The 20,908-nt window shown below is 34.5% G+C and overlaps 4 protein-coding genes across 6 annotated transcripts; all 4 read left to right on the forward strand.

The window, feature by feature from the left end:
- Window positions 1-704: 704 nt before the first annotated feature.
- LOC140752495 (uncharacterized) lies at window positions 705-3,118 on the forward strand. Its single transcript, XM_073086827.1, has 3 exons — window positions 705-740; window positions 1,561-1,780; window positions 2,713-3,118. The coding sequence occupies exons 2-3, from the start codon at window positions 1,588-1,590 to the stop codon at window positions 2,946-2,948; spliced, it is 429 nt and encodes a 142-aa protein (XP_072942928.1). The 5' UTR covers window positions 705-740; window positions 1,561-1,587; the 3' UTR covers window positions 2,949-3,118.
- A 3,397-nt stretch (window positions 3,119-6,515) lies between these two features.
- Window positions 6,516-7,471, forward strand: LOC140752499 (ejaculatory bulb-specific protein 3-like). Its single transcript, XM_073086832.1, has 2 exons — window positions 6,516-6,709; window positions 7,175-7,471. The coding sequence occupies exons 1-2, from the start codon at window positions 6,535-6,537 to the stop codon at window positions 7,393-7,395; spliced, it is 396 nt and encodes a 131-aa protein (XP_072942933.1). The 5' UTR covers window positions 6,516-6,534; the 3' UTR covers window positions 7,396-7,471.
- Window positions 7,472-12,594: 5,123 nt separating this feature from the next.
- LOC140752496 (ejaculatory bulb-specific protein 3-like) lies at window positions 12,595-15,081 on the forward strand. 2 transcript variants are annotated; one of them, XM_073086828.1, is made up of 3 exons: window positions 12,595-12,676; window positions 13,312-13,500; window positions 14,838-15,081. In XM_073086828.1, exons 1-3 carry the CDS (start codon window positions 12,622-12,624, stop codon window positions 15,020-15,022), a joined length of 429 nt encoding a protein of 142 aa, XP_072942929.1. In that variant the 5' UTR covers window positions 12,595-12,621; the 3' UTR covers window positions 15,023-15,081. The 2 variants fall into 2 exon arrangements, with proteins under 2 accessions (XP_072942929.1, XP_072942930.1); XM_073086829.1 differs by lacking the exon at window positions 12,595-12,676 and adding an exon at window positions 12,685-12,814.
- An 852-nt stretch (window positions 15,082-15,933) lies between these two features.
- LOC140752503 (ejaculatory bulb-specific protein 3-like) lies at window positions 15,934-19,178 on the forward strand. 2 transcript variants are annotated; one of them, XM_073086835.1, is made up of 4 exons: window positions 15,934-16,086; window positions 16,854-16,919; window positions 17,475-17,662; window positions 18,802-19,178. In XM_073086835.1, the coding sequence occupies exons 3-4, from the start codon at window positions 17,485-17,487 to the stop codon at window positions 18,984-18,986; spliced, it is 363 nt and encodes a 120-aa protein (XP_072942936.1). In that variant the 5' UTR covers window positions 15,934-16,086; window positions 16,854-16,919; window positions 17,475-17,484; the 3' UTR covers window positions 18,987-19,178. The 2 variants fall into 2 exon arrangements, with proteins under 2 accessions (XP_072942936.1, XP_072942937.1); XM_073086836.1 differs by having other exon boundaries at window positions 15,957-16,086; window positions 16,858-16,919.
- The last annotated feature ends 1,730 nt before the right edge of the window (window positions 19,179-20,908 follow it).

Here is a 20,908-nt window from a genome sequence, read left to right on the forward strand (position 1 = left end):
ATAAGAGTAGCAGACGAGCATGCAGTCCACCTGATGGTAAGTGGCTACTGCCGCCCATGGACATCTGTAATCAACCCCAGATAGGATTAGATATTCCTACCTGAGGTCGGCCACAGATGCGCCGCTACCCCTGAGAACTAAGCTGGAACGCCTCGGAAAAGTCTGTCTCCCTTACCACACCCTTCAAACCGGAGCACAGCAGCGCCTAACACTGCTGTTATTAGGTAGAAATAGGTGTGGCGGTGGTGCCGCCGGAGTCGAACCACAAAGGGTTCTACCACCTTCATCTAAATCATTTTATTTATTATTCATCTAAATCGTCGTAATGACCATATGTAAAATTTTGAATTCGGACTTTTGTTTCATAAAATTGGCAATAAACTTTTACTCCGCCCTAGCAGAGCCACGGGATTAATTACTTTATTGATATTAAAGTTATAATTGACACACTAATAAATTTCCGTTGATAAGCCATTAGGTCCTGTAATGCAATTAGCACTTAACACAAGACATTTTTTATGTTTAGCATAATTTAACATAATTAATAATAAATCAGAGAGCTTAGTATAATTAGTAATTCATGTTTACAATACTAAAATAAAGAAACAAATGAATCAGATCATTTGTAAAAAATAAGTAAAAGTAATACGATGTTTCTTATAACAAGAGCCTTGAAGTGGGTATATATACCCATTCTTATGGATATCATTTATCAGTCAATCTTAAGCCAGCTTCCCTGTGTAAGTTCATACATTAATCCAATTATTGTTTATCAAACATTAATTGAATATAATTATACTAAAAGTTTCTGAACGTTTTTCGGTATATAATATTGTGGGGTGCTTTTTCTTTAAATAAATAATTTAATAATTTACGATACTTCCTTTGTGGATTGTTTAATCCAGTCTAAACTCTACATAGAGATACTTACGGAATATAATAGAAACAATATAGGTCATTGAGGACATTTTAGTTATATGTTATGTATAGGGTACGCCTTATGTAGTTTGTAGAGTTTATGTATAGTAAAGTATATGTGGTCTATGGGAATAATGGAAACGAACTAGAGTTTATTCATTACGTTTCCGGAAGTTGCTTATTGAATAGGTGGGAGATTATTAAGTTGAGTTGAACCTGGGCTTCCAGGTGGAGTTTGTAACAGATGTTTATGGTCAGCAGTGATAACTTATCATCAAGTGGAGTGCTCATTTGTAACCTTAATCAAATACAATAACGAGCTTTTGCCCGCGACTTCGCTCGCGTTACGAAGTAATATTTTCATCCCCTATTTTATCCCCTTGGGGGTATAATTGATCAAAATCCTTTCTTAGCGGATGCCTACGTCATAGCATCTACCTGCATGCCAAATTTCAGCCCGATCCGTCCAGTGGTTTGGGCTGTGCGTTGATAGATCACTATGTCAGTCAGTCACCTTTGAGTTATATATATACACAATAATAGTATCCAATAACCTAAAAGTGTATAGTAGTAGTGAGAAAAGATCTTCTTGGCCCGAAAATGTAAGTAAAATACAAATTTCCTTAATAAATTTCTTCACAGGAGTCAAGTGTTGAAAATTTGGCAAAGATGAAGTTCCTGCTCTTATTGGTAGCTGTTGTTGGCTTGGCTTACGGCTTGGCAGACCCGGGCTTCTACTACAAGACAGAAAACGACTACGTGGACGTCGATGCGGTGATCGCTGATCTGCCCACGTTGCAGAGCTACGCTGACTGCTTCCTGGAGAGAGGACACTGCACTTCCCTTACCGAGAGTATTAGAGGTGAGTAAATAGTAATAACGACAGAAAAGACAGATAGTGATTGACGCTCGGACTCCCAATAGGGGGTCCTAGGGTCAAAATCCACGCATTACTATTTTTTAAATACGCACTTAATTAAAAAAAGTGCGTTTTCGTGTTTTGATAAGTATTAACGTAAGAAGACACCTAAGCCTGGACGATCTTTAAAAAAGTTCTCAAGGGCGGCTGAAATCTCTGAATATTCAAAGTGCTACGAAATATTACGGTAATATTTTTAAATAAAAAAGTTATTAGCTAAAAACAAATATTCAGAACATCAGTAATTTTTGGATTCACAAACTGCACTAGAGTCTTGCTGTTCCGCACAGGTAAAGCACATTATCTTAGTTAACATTTTAAACAGTGTTAACTAAGATAAAAGTTTTATACCATTTTGGATAGCTAGTGAAATAGGGCTATTATTTTAATATTTTGTACGATACATTCCATACATCCTTTTTATGCAAATTCTCTCTGAAGTGGAAATAAAAAGGGTTTTTTTATTGAACTCTAGCAAATTGACCTCCATAACGTTAAGTTTAAGAGTACTACTACAGCGTATTGTCATTTTAAGGAAGTGTTGCGATGTTAGGTATAAGATTATGCACAAAAATAGGATCAAAATAGGACATTCACTTAGGAGCATTTTATTTTTTGCCTGAAATCGGTATTTAGAGAAATAAAAACACAAAAACTTGAATACCTCAAAACAAATCACTATCGGCTAGGGTACTTAATGACAAAACCTATTGCAAATGAGCTCTACTTTTATCCCTCCAAGGGAATATATCGAATTTTCAGTAACCCTGTATATAATGAATCTTTAGAAAATGTGTGACCGTCGTTACTAAAAGGACTAAAAGAACGAAAATAAACACGTTACAATTGTGGATTTATCATAATCTTTGTTTCAGCCATCCTCCAAGATTCTGTTATAAGGGCGTGTGACAGATGCAACTTGCCGCAAAGGGAGCGCTACGCCAAGTTCCTGAAGGGCCTGCAGGCGCGCCTACCCCACGAGTACATTGCCTTCAGGCAGAAGTACGACCCCCACGGCATCTACTTCGACGCCCTAGAAGCTGTACTGCAGAACTATTTACCCCACGCTACTCCTAACTATGTGCCGTATTCAGCGCTGTATTACTTCTAATCACGTCATTTCTGAAAGTTAATTAAAATGTTACAATATTCTTCTGAAGTCCATCTCCTGTTAAATTGTGGTTATGATTGTACTTAACCATGTTACTATATTTCATTATGTAATACTACTTCAAAGCAGACAAACGGGTTTTTATTTTAAATAAAAGTCCTGTATATTTATTCCTGTTCTTTTAAAATACACACCTAAACTTGAAAAGCTCAAAGCTTTCAGCTTTCAAAAAACTGGAAGAACCAAATAGCTACTCGTATATCTATTTCTGACATCAGTAAGGCAGTGATAGCCTATTGTTACGAAACTCGACCGCTCGATCGAGGGGTCTGAAATTCAAATCTCAGACACGCAACTTGATTTTTCAAAGTTATGTGCGTATTAGAAATTAATTATTACTTGATAAATGGTGAAGAAAAACATCATGAGGAAACCTGCATATCTGTAAGATGTATAAAAAAAGTCTCAAAGGTTTGTGAAGTCTACCAATACACACATACTTGGCCAGCGCCGTGGACTATGACCTAATCCTTCTCATTATGAGAGGAGACTTGTGACCAGCAGTGGGACAGTAATGGGTTGATGATGATGATGATGATGATTTCTGACGTCTCCTACTAAATTGTCGTTACTTATGCGTGTAATTGTGGTTTATCATTAAATAAATATTATTTTAAGCAGACAAAAGAGTTGTTGTTGTGAATAAAAGATAATTAAGTATATTTCCTTCGCTGTTTTCTACTTAAACTTTATGAGGTTTGAAAGGTGTTTGAATCATATAGTTTTCAGCTGCTGAAAGTGACCATTGTCCTCAGGGAATAGACGTGGCTGTGATCGACTTCAGCTAGAAACCTTGTTATGTATGAATTAATTTACTTTATCTGATCTATACATATAAATAAAATAGGAGTGTCTGTTTTTAATATTGAAATAACCTTTTTACTATATGTATATGGATATACATACGGTACATACACTAAAATAACTCTTTTTTTATTTTTGTCTGTATGTCTGTTTGTTCTGGCTTATCTCTGAAATGGCTGGACCGATTTGGCAGGACTTTTATTGGCAGGTAGCTGATGTTATAAGGAGTAACTTAGGCTACTTACATTTTAGAACTAGCTGTGCCCCCGTTTCTTTTTAACGCGGGTGAAACCGCAGCTAGTAAAATAATAATAATACTGTCACTATAGCGTGACAGTTGATAATAACGGATTAAAAAAGAAAGCAAAAAAATAAGTATGTTCTGTTTTGGATGCGGAAGTTTGTTAATAAAATTTAAATACAATAGTAATATTTCAAGTATTGTTATACATATTTCAAGTATTGAAATATTTAATACGTTGGAAGATATTTTTTACTCGATGTGCAAATTTCAGACAGACTTAAAATCATGTGAACCAATGCAAATAAAACATTATTATGTATTAATTAATTACGAATATGTTAAGTGGAGAAGTCAAATAGTTTGCTAATTTCTTTTTTATTTTTAATTTTAATAACTACACTAGAAGATAAAATAGTACGTACAGAGCACGTTTTCAGATAATTAAAATAATACAAACAAATACCGCCCGTCTAAAAACAAATAATAAAATAGATCCCTATTTTTTGGTCCGGTTTTAGTTTGAAGCAATTTTATTGATATACGAATCATGGATATGCATAATAGAAACTTTACGATTGCGTTTTGTAGAAAGAGAGAATCTAGAAAGAGTCGTTACTTTGTGCTACTATAAGGTGGTGCAAAATTAATCATCCCATTTTGTTTTTTGAATAACTTTTGTTCTGGATAAAAAAGTGATTTTGAGTTATAAAAATCGTTACCTGGACCTGTAATTTTTTTTAACACGCTTTTATTAGTAGGTAAAGTCTATCAACCCGCACTTGGCAAGCGCAGTATACTATGGCCTAAGCCCCAAGATTCTGAGAGGAGATTCGTGCCCAGCAATGGTACAGTAGGTAAAAGTTTAACGACTCCATAAACCAACACTGACATAAACATCTGAAAGAAATTTAACTAAATACCGAACTAGAGACTATTTAGAGATCGTCACATCCTTAAAGCAAAATCTATACCAACCGTTATACTTGATATCTTACAAACCATTATAATTTTTTTAACAGACTTCAAAAAAGAAGGAGGTTTCTCAATTCGACCGCATGTGTTTTTTATGTTTGTTCGCGGATAACATCGTCGTTTATGAACCCGATTTTGATGATTTTTTTGATGGAAGGATTTCATTGTAAAGAAATCAGAGTTTGATGATGGCAGACAGATAAATCGAGGGGAAGTTTCAAAAATCGTAGAGGCGACTAGTGCGTTTGTAAGTTTTGTCATTAAGTATTTTAATTATATAAAAAGGGTGAAAAAACATTTTAAACAAAAAATACAACCAACTTCTATGTCACTACAAAGTAAAAAATAATTGAAAAATTAATGTTGGGTTAGTACATAGTTCTGAAGTCCTTTACATTTTATTTTTATTTTTCTTACAAAAAGAATAATTTTGTTTTTTGGTTCGTGTATTTGTGAGGGTCAAATCCGCAACTAAATTTGAAAATAGTTAACCGCAACTGTTTGTGCTAAAATCATAGATTAGTAAAGATTACACACTCCTAACAAGAAAATGTACCCAGTTTTGAGAATTGAAATAGTTGCGTAAAAATGTTTTGCCACGTCTCCGTGCTAAAATGTCCCTAAAATATTTGAAGTAATTATTTATTTCTTACACATTATTAGTTATTTATTCGTAAATTTTCTCTAAAAATGTTTTTATTTGTCAAGAATTCAAAAAAATAACTTACTAAAATAAGCCGTTTGTGGCTTCATTCAATTTCAAGGCGGCGAAGTATCTTTACTAATCTATGGCTAAAATATTGTAAACGCGTCTGACATGACAATGTATGATTAGCTTATAGTGACGTCATTCCTAATGCAATATGATGGACGCCCCAAGATGGAGGATCAATTAATTTTATGCACCCCCTTGATTTGGGTGTCAAATTAAATGGGCTCTGAAAATTTGAGAAAAATTCTACAAACAAATCTTGTTTCCTTTTTTTTAACATTTTCATAGCACAACAATTTCCCTCATTATTGCATATGAACGGCGTAACAGTTACATATTCTTAACATGAAATAATTGGACATTAATTACATATAATGCTATATCAGATCAATAAGAATTTTATCTAAATGGTGATAAACAATTTTTGGTCTAATTAACCTCGAAATTTTATATAAATAATGAAATAAATCTTGAGCACATATTATATTGACTTGGTACAACCGCACAGTTATTTTACAAGTAGTAAGTTTTTTATTTCAATATTTTATTTGTATTTTATTACGAATTGTTATTTAAAATCAATATTTTTTTCCATAAATATAAAAAAATAAATTTAATAAATTAAATTGTTAAAATAATCAGTAAAATATTTTATTTATTTATGATATTTTATTCATTGTTCTGTAAATTTTCTTTATTTTGCTACATTATATTTTTTGAATTCAATAATGATAGTATTATGTAACAAGGTTTTAATTTGGTTTCATAGGCTTTCTAGTTTCTGAAGTTGAAAAATGAAGTTCGTGATCTTATTCGCCATGGTGAGTCTGGCGGCCGCCCAGTTCTACGTGACGGAGGACGACTACGTGGACATCGACGCGGTGATAGCGGACCTGCCCAGCCTGCAGAGCTACTCCGACTGCTTCCTCGACAGGGGACCCTGCACCTCGCTGACACAGAGTTTTAAGGGTAATTTAACCTTTTATGTAACTTGACATGTTTTTTTATGTTAGTAAGACATGTTTTAAATCTTGCAAACCATTCTTTAACCAATTTCTGATATTCGGTTCAGCTGAAATTTTGTCTGACAATGTAGAGTTGCTATTTCTACTTCAAAAATATCGTTTGCTATATCTAACTACTTAACAAGAGATCAACAAATTCTAAGTTGTATTTACAAAACAAGAGTATTTAATTGAAAAGTTGATAAGTAATGTAGTAAAAAAGGGGTGTTTTAAGCACAGACTAATACATACATGCAAATTAATTTTTAACTATGTGTTACATCGCGCAACTCCGTGCTACTAAAAAAATAAATATAATTGTGTTCCCAAATGCCCCAAAAGAAGAACTACTTAAAAATTTGAAAATAACTTAAACGTGTCATGATTTTTGATGTTTGTTTTAAACGTATCATATTTTTTTATGTTTCAGATGTAATTCCAGACGCAGTAAGGCGAGCTTGTGACAGATGCAATGTGCCGCAGAAGCAGCGCTTCGGCAGGTTCCTGCAGGGGTTGCAGGCCAGGCTGCGCGAAGACTACGAGCTCTTCAGGCAGAAGTACGACCCCATGAACATTTACTTCGACGCCTTAGAAGCTGAACTGTCACAGTTTTGGGACTACGTAGTACCCGAGCAACGCCCCGAAGCCTGATTTCAAACAATATTGACAACAATGTGTATCATTTTGAAATAAAAAATATATTATGTTCTGACTACTTACCTTTATAATGCAGTAATAACTGGAGTTTTTTTTTTTTTTTTTTATAATATAGGAGTAGCAGACGAGCATGCAGTCCACCTGATGGTAAGTGGCTACTGCCGCCCAAGGACATTTGTAATCAACCCCAGATAGGATTAGATATTCCTATCTGAGGTCGGCCACAGATGCGCCGCTACCCCTGAGGACTAAGCTGGAACGCCTCCGAAAAGTCTGTCTCCCTTACCACACCCTTTAAACCGGAACACAGCAGCGCCTAACACTGCTGTTATTAGGTAGAAATAGGTGTGGCGGTGGTGCCGCCGGAGTCGAACCGTAAAGGGTTCTACCACCTTTACAACTTGGAGTTGTGGTGACTTCAGACTAGCTATTATTAGAGGTCTAACCTAATCATACTCTAACTACATTCTTCATACAATTGACTTTATTAATTTGTCTAATTTTCTTCATAAATTTTTAGGAGAAAGTTTAATAGACTCTTAAAAGATTAAAACTTAAAAACGCAACTAATTAGGTAAAATAAATAGTACTACAAAACACTAAGTAAATAGTATAAGTTTTGAAAACTTATCTACATCATGGAATCAACTCGATCTTTCTTTTAGGAATCTAAATATATATATATATATAACTCAAAGGACTGACTGACATAGTGATCTATCAACGCACAGCCCAAACCACTGGACGGATCGGGCTGAAATTTGGCATGCAGGTAGATGTTATGACGTAGGAATGCGCTAAGCAAGGATTTTGATCAATTCTACCTCCAAGGGGATAAAATAGGGGATAAAAATATTACTTCGTAACGCGAGCGAAGCCGCGGGCAAAAGCTGGTTTTAATATATAACGGGTACTCACGATACGCAGTTTTAATTCCTTTATTGTCGATATTTAGACCCTGTTGAAACTAGGTTTTATCAGATTTTCTATTTAAAGATGAGCAATAAGCTAAAATAAAACATGAATATTTCATATATAAATTAAGATTCTGCACGCTCGATCCCATAAATATGGAAATTGACGTATTTACTGCTTACTTGTGCAGAGAGTTAATTGTTTTTAGATGTGACTTTTGGAAAATTACCAAGTATCATACGAATTTCAATTATGTAGGTGAGTAAAGTGCCTGAGTAGGTCAAAATCAATCATTGTAAATAAAAAATGTGAGCCTTCACGGGACGCCTGGCAGATGTGAAACATCGACATTATTTTGTAAAAGTAATATGCAGAAAAGAACATATTGTGATAGGAACTAAATATGTCATAATGATAAAATAAAATATTACGTTTTTTTTCCAGATAACGATGACTATTTATTGAATAAACATTTATTTTCATTAAATACAAAAATTTACGAATTTATTTCATATCGTGACTACTTCATTCGTTTAATCAGTGACTTCGGTAATAGTTATTGCGCATGGCGACGCGTCGCCACACCGTACACACTACTGCATATAGACTGTATATATATACCATCGTATAGCGTGGCGACACGTCGCCACGGCATGCGTCGCCACGCCAGAAATCGGTTTTACGTGCAGCTATAGATGTTTCACATCAATAAGAAGTGAAATATCATACAGACATAGCAAGAGTTCCCACATTTTTTTAACAGTTGAAATAGTGTTGAATCCACTTGATGGTAAGTATTCACTTCCACCCATGAACAACTCTAGCCAATTCCTTAAAGACCACTCCTGATGATTTAGATTATCTTTTCATACGTAAGCCTGTCCTTCCAAGTATACGCAGAACTGCTTCACACTACAAAATTTATAGATGTGTATAAAGTAATAGTACCATTTGTGGTTCGACACCAGAGACACCACCGCCACACCTAACTCTGCCTAGTAACAGCAGTGTTACGCAGCTGTGTTTTGGGTTAAAAGGTATGGGAAGCGAGACATTCTAGCTTAGACCTCAGGGGTAGCGCACATCTGTGGCTGACCTCAGGTAGAAATCTAATCTTATCTGGGGTTGATTGCAGATGCCTATAGGCGGCGATAGCCATTTACCATTGATGCACTGCATGTTCATCTGACACTCCCATCTTTATATATATAAATTTCTTATGTGCGTGTGTATGTCACTGAACTCCTCCTAAACGACTGGACTGATTTTGATGATATTTGTTGTGTGTGTTCAAGGGGACTTGAGAATTTAGATTCACAATTTAGTCCGTGGGAAAAGGTTTTTTTAATTAATTTTTAATTCGTAAGTAGTTATAGAATCGGAAACTATGCATTTGATCAAGTGATGATCTTTAGCAAAGTTGTTGTCCAAGAGCCCACGAGGGTTTGGGAGTTGGTAAGACCAATTTTCGACAGATGGCGCCACTGTCATTCCAATGCAGGTACAAATTTTCTGTTTTATGTATGTCATATTATTTTTTTTAAATGCGGGTGAAACCGCGGGCACCACTAGTATTATATAAACATACAATATTACATTTTTTCCCAATAGACGAGATAATATTTTAACCTGATAGAAATTAAAATACAAAGCGCTGAATATTGTTGTGGTGTGAATTTTAATCAGGCGCTGACAGGTGGCGTGATGTGAAAATAATTCGTATTTATTCATGTACACACATCCGTGCGCAGGCGCAACTTAACCCGTGTGAATATGTTCCAAATTACGCAGAATTAAGTATAATTAAAATAAAAATAATATAATGATTAAAGTGGTAGAACCCTCTGAGGTTTCCGGCAGTACTACAGCCATGCCTATTTCTGTCTAATAACAGTAATGTTAAGCGCTGCTGTGTTCTGGTTCTAGAAGGGTGTGGTAAGGGAGATATATTTTTCCGAGGTATTCCAGCTTAGTTCTCAGGAGTGGTGCATCTGTAGCCGACCTCAGGTAGGAATCTCGGCAACACAGTCGTTGCTGCCTATGACGGGTTATAATAACCGGGTAATAATAAGGTTATAATAATCTATACAATGTTTTGTTTCATATCAATCGTTTTCAAAATTTAAATTTGTCAAAATTCGATCTCTGGTAGCAAAAATGGATAGATTGATTATTAATAACGGGCGTATAAGAGTATTGGTCCTAGATACATCTTGGTACATCCTAGATACATCCTAGATCCTAGATACAGATTGGTCTTACAATATATAATAATTTTAAAACAGTGATAATTATATGAAAAAGTACATTAAGTCCGGGTATATATTTATTTTGTTCTCATAAACGGAACGAAATAATTACATATTAGTATGAACCTACTTAGGTGCGTAAGTAAATTGTTGCTAAGTTACCTAAATTGTTCTAAATCATTCAAATTGATACAGTTGGCCACCATGGCCTCAATGCATTAAATGTAGCTATTACGATCAAATGTACCAACAAAGTATTCACCGCTTATTATTTAATATTTGATGTAATTTTTGATGTGAAACATTTATAGCCGCACGTAAAACCGATTTCTGGCGTGGCGACGCATGCCGTGGCGTCGCCACGCTATACGATGGTATATATATACAGTCTATATGCAGTAGTGTGTACGGTGTGGCGACGCGTCGCCATGCGCAATGCCAGGATTTGAAATAAATTCGTAAATTTTTCTATTTAATGAAAATAAATGTTTATTCAATAAATAGTCATCGTTATCTGGAAAAAAATCGTAATATTTTATTTTATCATTATGACATATTTAGTTCCTATCACAATATATTCTTTTCTGCATATTACTTTTACAAAATAATGTCGATGTTTCACATCTGCCAGGCGTCCCGTGACGGCTCACATTTTTTTTTTCACATAGGTATTTAACGTATATCTAACCCTTTTGTCATTCGAAGAGAAGATCTGCACGATAGATTTCATTGTTTAATACAGTAGAGAATATTGAGAATAATAATATAAACGATAAGATAAGTAAACGTCTGAACTGTTGATAAGAATATTGATAGTTTTTCTTATTTTTTTAATTTAGTTACTTATGAAAATCTTATAAATAAAATGAATTTAATTACATTTTCATTAATGATGCTTATAAATCATTTCATTAATTAATCTATTAATATCTTTAAAGAAATTAAAATTTGAAAATGAAAATGAAATTAATGAAATATATTTATAGTTACCATAGTAAAGAAAGAATACTTAGTTTGTACTTTGATTATTTATTTTTATTTAGGATTTATTTACTTTGTTCGGAACTCTTGCTAGAGTGACAGCGAGAATTTGTTGTTATCTTTGGTTTTATTAAATAGTAATTATTGAAAGAAGTATCTGGTTCCATGGCGGTGGCATCACCATCATACCTATTTTTTATACTGGCTGTGTTAAGCCCTCCTCTGTTCTAGTTTTAAGGGTGCAAGCAGTCCATCTGATGGTTAGTCGCGAGTGCGTTCCATGGAGCTCTATAATCAAAACGAAATAAGACTAGGGTCATGAGCTTGGACACAGATGCCTTGGCATCCCTGAGAACTAAGTTGAAACGCCCCGGATAAATATGTATAATTGATCTTACAATTTTTCTGTGCAATACAGCTGATAGAGCATGAAAATCAATTGCCCCTTTTTTAGGATGGCGGCCGAAGGATCAGAGTTACGATCCCACAAATTTGGATTCAGGCTATCAAGCCTAGTGGTTGAAACTTGGCCTCTCGACCGAGGTTCGAATTTTAGGCACGCACCTTTGATTTTTCAAAGTTTTGTGCATATTTCAAAATTAATTATCACTTCTTTAACGTTGTAAGAAAATATCATGAGGAAACCTGCATACTGATATAAAATAATCAATATGTATCCAAAGTCTACCAATACGCACTTGTTCAGCGTGGACTCTCATGCACTAATTCCTCTCATACTGAGAGGAGACCGTGCGCAGCAGTGGGACAGTAATGAGTTGTTGACGAACCTTGGATTTAGACCTCCTTGTCAATCAAAAAGTAAAATCCTCTGACTTTTGGAACTTTTGGAACTTTGGACTTCTGACGCTAAGGAACATAATCGTAATATTTCAAGGACTATCTATGTTATGCACCTATTCAACATGTTACATAATACACAAACTTAGCTATATTTAGTCTGCTCACTGACAGGATCTTATTAAAAACTTAGTCACGCTCGAAAATAAAAAGACTAGAGTTGTCTACGTAGGTAAGTTTTTTCCACAATATTATAAACAACCTTGTCTGTCCGGGAATGAGTATAAAAGGCAAAGTTCTGAACAGATTAAAACTTGTTTCTTCAAACTTATGTAAGTGAGCACATTGCATATTTTTCTCGTATAGGTATAGCGCAATCTTATATATAAAATTCTCGTGTCACAATGTTAGTTACCGTACTCCTCCGAAACGGCTTTACCGGTTTTCACCAAATTTTATATGCATATTCAGTAAGTCTGAGAATCGGCTACTATTTATTTTTCATACCCCTAAGTGATAAGGGTTGTTCAGCCTTAACATTTTTTTATTAATATGGCAAAACAACGTGTGCCTGGTCAGCTAGTAGTAAAATATGTAGTATTCTTGAATTACAAAGCTCTTTGCATAATTAAAAATTGTTAACCTAAGTGCAACACACATTTCTATACCGGTTTGCCGCGTTTGGTGATTTTAGATATATTAAGAGAGCTTATTGTCTTTCCACAAAAACAAGGACTTCAAATTTGGCAGTTAAATACATTTCTGTTGATAAATAACTTGCGTGCCGGGGTAGGGTTTGAATCTGCGACCTTCTGTTATTTATTGCTGCATTGTGTTGCTTACAGATGTCCATAAAATTTAATGGAAATAATATGCATGCGTTATTATTGGTATTTAACGCTGTCAAAATACATATTTTTAGATCAAAATGTTATAGATTTCTCTATACCTATCATATTTATTGCAGATAAATTCACAATGAAGAGTATCGTAGTACTTTTTGCGTTAGTGGCGTTTGCCGCAGCCGAAACCTACAGCACGAAGAACGATCATTTGGACGTGGAGAAGATAGTTTCAAACACGGAAACTTTGCAGAGCTTCCTCGACTGTTTTAATGATAAAAAGGACTGCAGTGACGTGCAAGCGGACTTTAAGAGTAAGTTTTATATAGAAACCTAACAGAACAATAAGCAGTGATAGCCTAGTGGTTAAGAAACTCGGCCTCTCGATCGAGGGGTCCGAGGTTCAAATCCCAGGCACGCACCTCTGATTTTTCAACGTTATGTGCGTATTAGAAATTAATTATCACTTGCTAAACGGTGAAAAAAAAAAAACATCGTGAGGCAACCTGCATACCAGAGAGATTTATAAAAAAAAAATTCTCAAAGGTATGTGAAGTCTACCAATACGCTCTTGGCCAGCGCGGTGGACTATGGCCTAATCCTTCTCATTATGAGAGGAGACCCGTGCCCAGCAGTGGGGCAGTAATGGGTTGTTAATGATGATGATGATGACCTAACAGTGGATAGTATAAATAACAGTAACAACAGTGATAATCGTAACAGTAGTCGTTCGATTTTTGTATAATATAAGTAGCAATGGAGCATGCAATCCACCCAGTAAGTGGCTAATGCCGCCCATCATCAACCCCAGATAAGATTAGTAGACCTAAGGTCGGTCCATCGGATGTTCAGTGGCTACTGCCGCCCATTTACATGTGTAATTAACCCCGGGTAAGATTAGTTGTCCTACCTGAAGTCGGCCACAGATGTGCCACTACCTCTAAGGACTAAGCTGGAATGCCTCGAAAAAGTATGTCTATCTTCATACCAGAACACAACAGTGCTTAACACTACTGTTATTAGGCAAAATAGGGTGTGACGGTGGTGCCGCTGGAGTCGAAACACAGAGGGTTCTGCTACTTTCAACAGCTATAGATACCTAACAGCGGATAGCATAATTATGTGTAATAGTGGTAGCGTATTGAGAGGCAGTGATAGCCTTATAAGCTTTCAGTCCATCTGGTTGCAAGTGGTTACTGCCGCCCATTTAGACATCTGTAACACACAAAACACATAGAACAGGCGATTTTCTGAAACCGATCACTCCTGCTGAAGACTGAGCTGAACACCTTATATGTTAATAGGCAGCATCCACACTCTTCCATCGTAACTCAAGAACTGTTTCACGCTAGATATAATATGTGTGTAATGACATGACTATGACATATGTGTAAGCTGATTATTTCTGAAGGACTATTTTATATAATAGAAGATTCAATAACAGCTCCATTCTTTATTTTCTCTGACAAACCACTCTACGAATATGATATTTTATTCTTTAATATATAATATTCGTCTTTCTATTTATATAGTTTTCCGATAGATTGCTACTCACCAGTAATTAAATAGACTTTTATTAACATAAAATAATTTAAAAACTATTGTAATGAAAATATACCCTTACATATTTTACTTTTTTTTTCATTTTCAGAGGACCTACCTGAGGTCTATGAACAGGCATGTGACAAATGCACCGACGCCCAAAAGCATTTGCTAAGAAGATTCCAAGAAGCAAGTAAAGAGAAGCTACCTGACGGTTACACAGAATTCAAGAAGAAATATGACCCTGAGGGAAAATATTCCGCGCTCCTCGAAAAAGTTATCGCTAATGCCTGAATATGCAAAAATCACTTTGATACATAGTTACTTTTGGTTGATAAAAATTTTAAGATGAATTTGTGTTTGTTTTTTCAATCTTATAGATGGGGTTATGTTTCTCGAGTGTATACATGTTTCAATTTTTGGCCCTGCAGCCTAAACGATTGTAACGTATTAAGTGTCATTAATTGATCAAAATTTTGGGAGAAAAAAGGTTTTTTAAGCAGTCTGATTTTTGTTTTAACTTTAATTAAAATCTAAATTAATCATCAAAAATATTGTATGAAAATTGATTGACAAAATTGACGATTCACTGATTATGTAATGAGTTTTTGACTTGCTTCTATATCGAAACGATAGTTTAGTTAAGGTTTTAAAACTTTGTTTTAATTATTTTACATCATACATTTATTTTAGTAGTAAATTTTTTACAATATTAACCTAATAGAAATACAAAAATTATTAATAAAACAGGATTTAAAATAGTTATGTATGAAAAATAAATTAAATATAATAAGCTTCATCCAAATTAATTGTTTTAATTATTTCGATATTGTATTCATGAAATCGTATGTTAATCGTATGTTCCTTAACCGAAATTATAAGATTTCCAGAAAACTTATTTGTTTTAACAATGTTTAGGCAAAAAGTTTTTAGAAGATTAGCAAAATTTAAAAAGTCAGAATTACTCAGCTACAAAACTTTAGCCCTATTATTTAATGTTGTTACCAATAACATATTTTATTAAATAAAAATATACCAGAAGAACGAAATGATTATACTCTTTACGTACTTTATACTCTAATTAATATTATGAGACATTGAGCAACCGAATATACAAAATATATTTTGATACCTCGCGTCCGAGTCCAATGACATCCACAGAGCCTGTTTTACATCTCGAAAAAGTACTTGTTTTTTCGACCGTTTTCTAGACATGCATACATATAAAGGTTGAGAATATAAGGTCGGCCTCCGACGAATTAAATTCATTTGTTTCTTAAATGTAAGTGAGTTCAGTGCAAAATCATAAACCGTGTCATTATATACAATAGTGTTAATTAGACTGAATTACATCATCGGTAATTATAATCTGTATTTACTGAGTATACAATAAGCAGTGGTAATTTTAAATTTGTGGTCTCAATTGAGGGGTCTGACGTTCGTATCCCAGACACACATCTCTGATTTTTCAAAGTTATGCATATCTCCTTCACCATTATATTATAATTATTTGTAATAAGTAACTATACTTATTACAAATTAGCGCCGGCTGACGTTGTCGGGTCGCGAATGTAATGCTAACGCTTCTCGCGACCCGGCATCGAGCGTTCAGAGGAACGCCGTGGAGTTTTACATATGTCAGTCGGTAAGAGTCCGACATATCCCTTTCGCTCCCCCGGGCGGAAGGGAATCCATGAGGATTTCTCCGCGTAAAAAAATAACTTATTACAATTTATCACTTGCTTAGTGGTGAAGGAAAATATCGTGAAATACCTGCAGCTTATATATATATATTTTCATATGTATGTGAAGTTTATCAATCCGCACTTGGGGTTGCGGATTGTTACGTAAACCCTTCTCACACTAGAGGTTTGTGCCCAGCAGTGGGACTAATGGCTTGACGGCAACGACCTCTGTACTGTTATCTGTGCTAAGTACAAACATATAAATAAATTATGTGATAAAAGTGAATGTATCTTGCATTTTGTAAACAATTTGATTAAAGGTTAAGTAAACGACCACGCTTTGTATAAACATTGTATATTGTTATTACAAAGTTATTATCAGTTTAAAAGTATTGTCGTTAAACAGCTCAGGTCTTGTTGACGTGTCTAACTTGTTCCAGAAAGGCAGTGCTGAGTTAAGGAGCCATCCAAACAATTGTTAGAGAAAGAGCCGTGACTATCCTTAGGTAAGGTTTTTAAATGATTAATTAAGTCAAGATCATCGGCATCATAGAACTTTACAACAATTGAATAGAACAATAATTCTGCCTCAAATCACGTATGCATCTACTTTTATACATACTTTAATATTGAAGTTTCATCTTAAAATTATGCCCATCTTACAATTGTGCCTAATTGCATAACATTTTTATTATTATTGACAAGCCACTCACATTAGTATGAGTATATTTGAGTCAAGATAACACAATTTGTTTATAAAATAAGTTTCTTTATATAATTAAATCAGTTACCAGATTAATAATTGGCGCTCATGGAAATCTACAACCGTCTTGCCTAAAGTTATTGAAGATTTATCTTATATTTTCACTTTACGTGGGCGAGGTTTGGGGTCTCAAAATCGGTAATAATTATAGTCATGTTCAGGGGTGGAGTTTCATATATTAAAACTCTTTTTGAATTAATTAAGATTTTTTGGAAGTCTGTTTGCTTCTTTCTTAGTCATTTTGCACTTAACTAGCTTGTAAGGGTAGATGCATTATAAAGTGTTTGTCACATTGCAGCAATCAAAACATGAAGTGTGTGGTCCTTCTTTGCGGGTTCCTGGCGCTGGTGGCAGCGGACACTTACACCACTGAGAACGATGACCTGGATATAGAAGCAGTGTTGGCTGACAAGGCGAAACACCAAGCCTTCTTGGACTGCTTTTTGGACAAACAACCTTGTGACGAAGTACAAGCTGACTTTAAAAGTAAGTAATGTTTACTTGAACTTGTTTTAATGCTTGAACAAGGTAACTTTTGGTAGCTATATAAGTAACAGTTGTCTTTAGATGTTTGGTTTAAAAGTTGGATAGATTGATTTTGAATAACGAGCGTTAGTAGCATTTATAATATGTACAGACGCGTGATAGAGATAGATTTTTTCAAACATTATTATGTGTTGCTTATAAAAATAAAAGTATACATATAAATAATATTGTAATTGCGTAAACATTTAATATCTAAGTACGATGAGTGTAAACGTAATTATGATAATTTAAATGGTTTCACAGACCTCGGATAAAGACAAAAGATCAACTTTATTTTTATAATTAATACTTGCTTTATTGCTTTGCCAAACATGTTTGGATTAAAAATAGAATGTTGCAGATTAAAAAAGTGAAATGTGATTTTATATTAAAAGTTGTTTTGAAAATAAAAAAGATCCTTTTTAATCCCAAAGGGTAAAAACGGAACACTATTACTAAAAAATCGCTGTCTGTCCGTCCGGAACCGTAATAGATAGACACATGAAATTTTTACAGAGGATGCATAACGGTGGCCGCTAAAACTACAAATACTAAAAATAAAATAAAGTTGAATATTAAAATGGTACTTCATACGACAAACGGTTATTTAAATTTTATTATACGTTGTTTACGTATCATTCATCATCACCCCAACGCCATCTATTTTTGTATCATATAACTAAGTATTGTTGAAAATTTACATATCATTCATCATCATCCCGACGCTATCTATTGTTGTCCGATATAATTAAATATTGTTGAAAAAAAATGAATAAAAATAAGTAAAAAATAATTAACATTTGGTGGTAGGGAAGCCTCCATGTGCGAGTTCGACTCGTACTTGCCGAATTATTCAATTTAAATTAATCATAGCCTAGTCCGGATTTTCATCCATTGAATAGTTTTCATCCATTGAATGGGCCATCCCCAATTTGAATTTTAGATCATAAATAAACTAATATTTATAAAGTTTCGAATTTATAATTTTAATGAAAGACGTCAAGTTTATAAAAAGACAACTATTTGTAGACGTTTATTTTCCTCTTCCTTCATACTATTCTAGTCTTTTTATGCTCACAAAAATCTTAATTTGATTTCAGAGGACCTCCCCGAGGCAGTTGCACAAGCTTGCGCCAAATGCACAGATGCGCAGATGCATATATTCAACAGGTTCCTTACAGTGAGTAAGCAGAACCTTCTTGAGGGATACAACGCCTTGAAGGCCAAGTACGATGCCGATGGAAAACACTTCGGCCCACTCGAAGCAGCTATTGCAAAGGCCTAATAAATACTGAGATATTACGTCACGTCATTCACACAGATATAAAAGGAAGTACTGAATATAACTAGCACTGCAGAACACTGTCGAATAGTATAGTTTGTAAGAAATAACGTAAAAATATCATGATGAAGATTATGATGAATGTTTGAGATAAGTAATGATTTTTTTGTATAAAAAAAGATTTTATAAATAAAATGTTTTCGTATTCTTTTTAAAAATCCTTTAATTTCATACTTAGTTAGTTCACCTTATGCTGAGTGGTTACTGGCGCCCATGGACATTAATCCCGGATAGGATTAAAAGTATTCTTACCTGAGGTCGGCCACAAATGCGCCGCTACCCCTGAGAACTACGAGTGCTGCTCGGAAAAGTATATCTCTCTCACCACATCCTTCCAAACACAACACGGAACACGGAACACGGCGGCGCTAAACACGGCAGTTATTCTTATTAGGTGCCGCGGGAGCTGAACCACAAAGGTGGTTGACACTTTCATTCTGTTCAAAATCCATAGCACGCGTTGAATTACTGCGAATTTAATTGTTATTTTACTTTAATAGCACCTAAGACATCAACTTTGACTTTTTATGTACTGTTTTTTGAGTTAGATACATACAGAATATATACGAGTAATTATATCGCACAAAAAACAAATGCACGTGGAAAATATCTCGTCTCGTCTTTGTAAGGCGATTGCCCGTAACTTTATACCGTTCTTATTATTACTAGCTGACCCGGCAAACTTTGGGTTGCCATATAAATAAAAAAATGTTAAGGGTGAACAAACCTTATCACTTAGGGGTATGAAAAATAGATAGTAGCCGATTCTCAGACCTACTAAATATGCATATTTGGTGAAAATCGGTAAAGCCGTTTCGGAGGAGTACGGTAACTAACATTGTGACACGAGAATTTTATATATAAGATATTTTATAGATAAGATTCGACACTAATATGTCTCTTTCGTATCCACAAAAACAAGGGCTTTTGTATAAGGTACCTAAGCAAGTAATAAACCTTTTGTAAGGCATTGATACAAAAACTTATAAACATACATTATCGTTATTTTTAATGTCGCGATGAATATAATTGGCGTGTTATTTTATGGCATATGTCTTACATTTTGCCAACGTATTTTTTTTAATAAACAGGAGTAAAAAGAAAATGTTGTAACCACTTACCAATAGGCAGGCTATATTATTATTTGTGACCGGCTACCGCCTATGAATATCTGTACTACATATTACATAGGATTCATTTTCTACAGAAATCCTTAAAATATCAACGATAGCCCCACTAGTGTCCCTGAATCACGCTATCGAAGTTTCTTCAATATCTTCCATCTATAATAACATACAGAAGCACTGAAATGACAGTATCAGAGCACAGCCGTTCCCCGGGCATATTCACCTGCTTTGGACTCTTTGGCAAACTCCTCATAAATACGTTAGAACACCGTACGTTTTCACAGTTGTTAAACAAGAACACAGCAGTAGTTACTGCTATTATAGGACAGGAATAGGTAAGGAGGCCTTCGAATCGAATTATTATAATTGTAATATATCAATTATCAATATTAGTTTTATTTTTATGTTTCGTGAGAGTCTACAATTAGGATATGTTACACTTATATGAAAAGATGCACATAATGAACAACTTGCTATTTATAGCCATATTCATTCTCGATTTTACGAGCGTGTCAAGGTAAAAACGACTTGAGTTATTCATCAAAAGATTGAACAATAAATTATCAAGATGCATTAAAGTAAACAACTGAAGCTCCCTTGACTTTTAAGACGATAAATTAAAATTAAATAACACAACGTATAGTAATTTTGTAATTTCAACGACAAGTTACTAAGCTCTGCTTCGCTCGCATGCTGAAAAATTATAAGGTTTAGATTTTCGGCATAAATTGTAGCTAT

The sequence above is a fragment of the Epargyreus clarus genome, unplaced genomic scaffold (genome assembly GCF_041222505.1).
Source record: "Epargyreus clarus isolate Ecla_fem2 unplaced genomic scaffold, WU_Ecla_fem_2.2 ptg000024l, whole genome shotgun sequence".
NCBI lineage: Eukaryota > Metazoa > Arthropoda > Insecta > Lepidoptera > Hesperiidae > Epargyreus > Epargyreus clarus.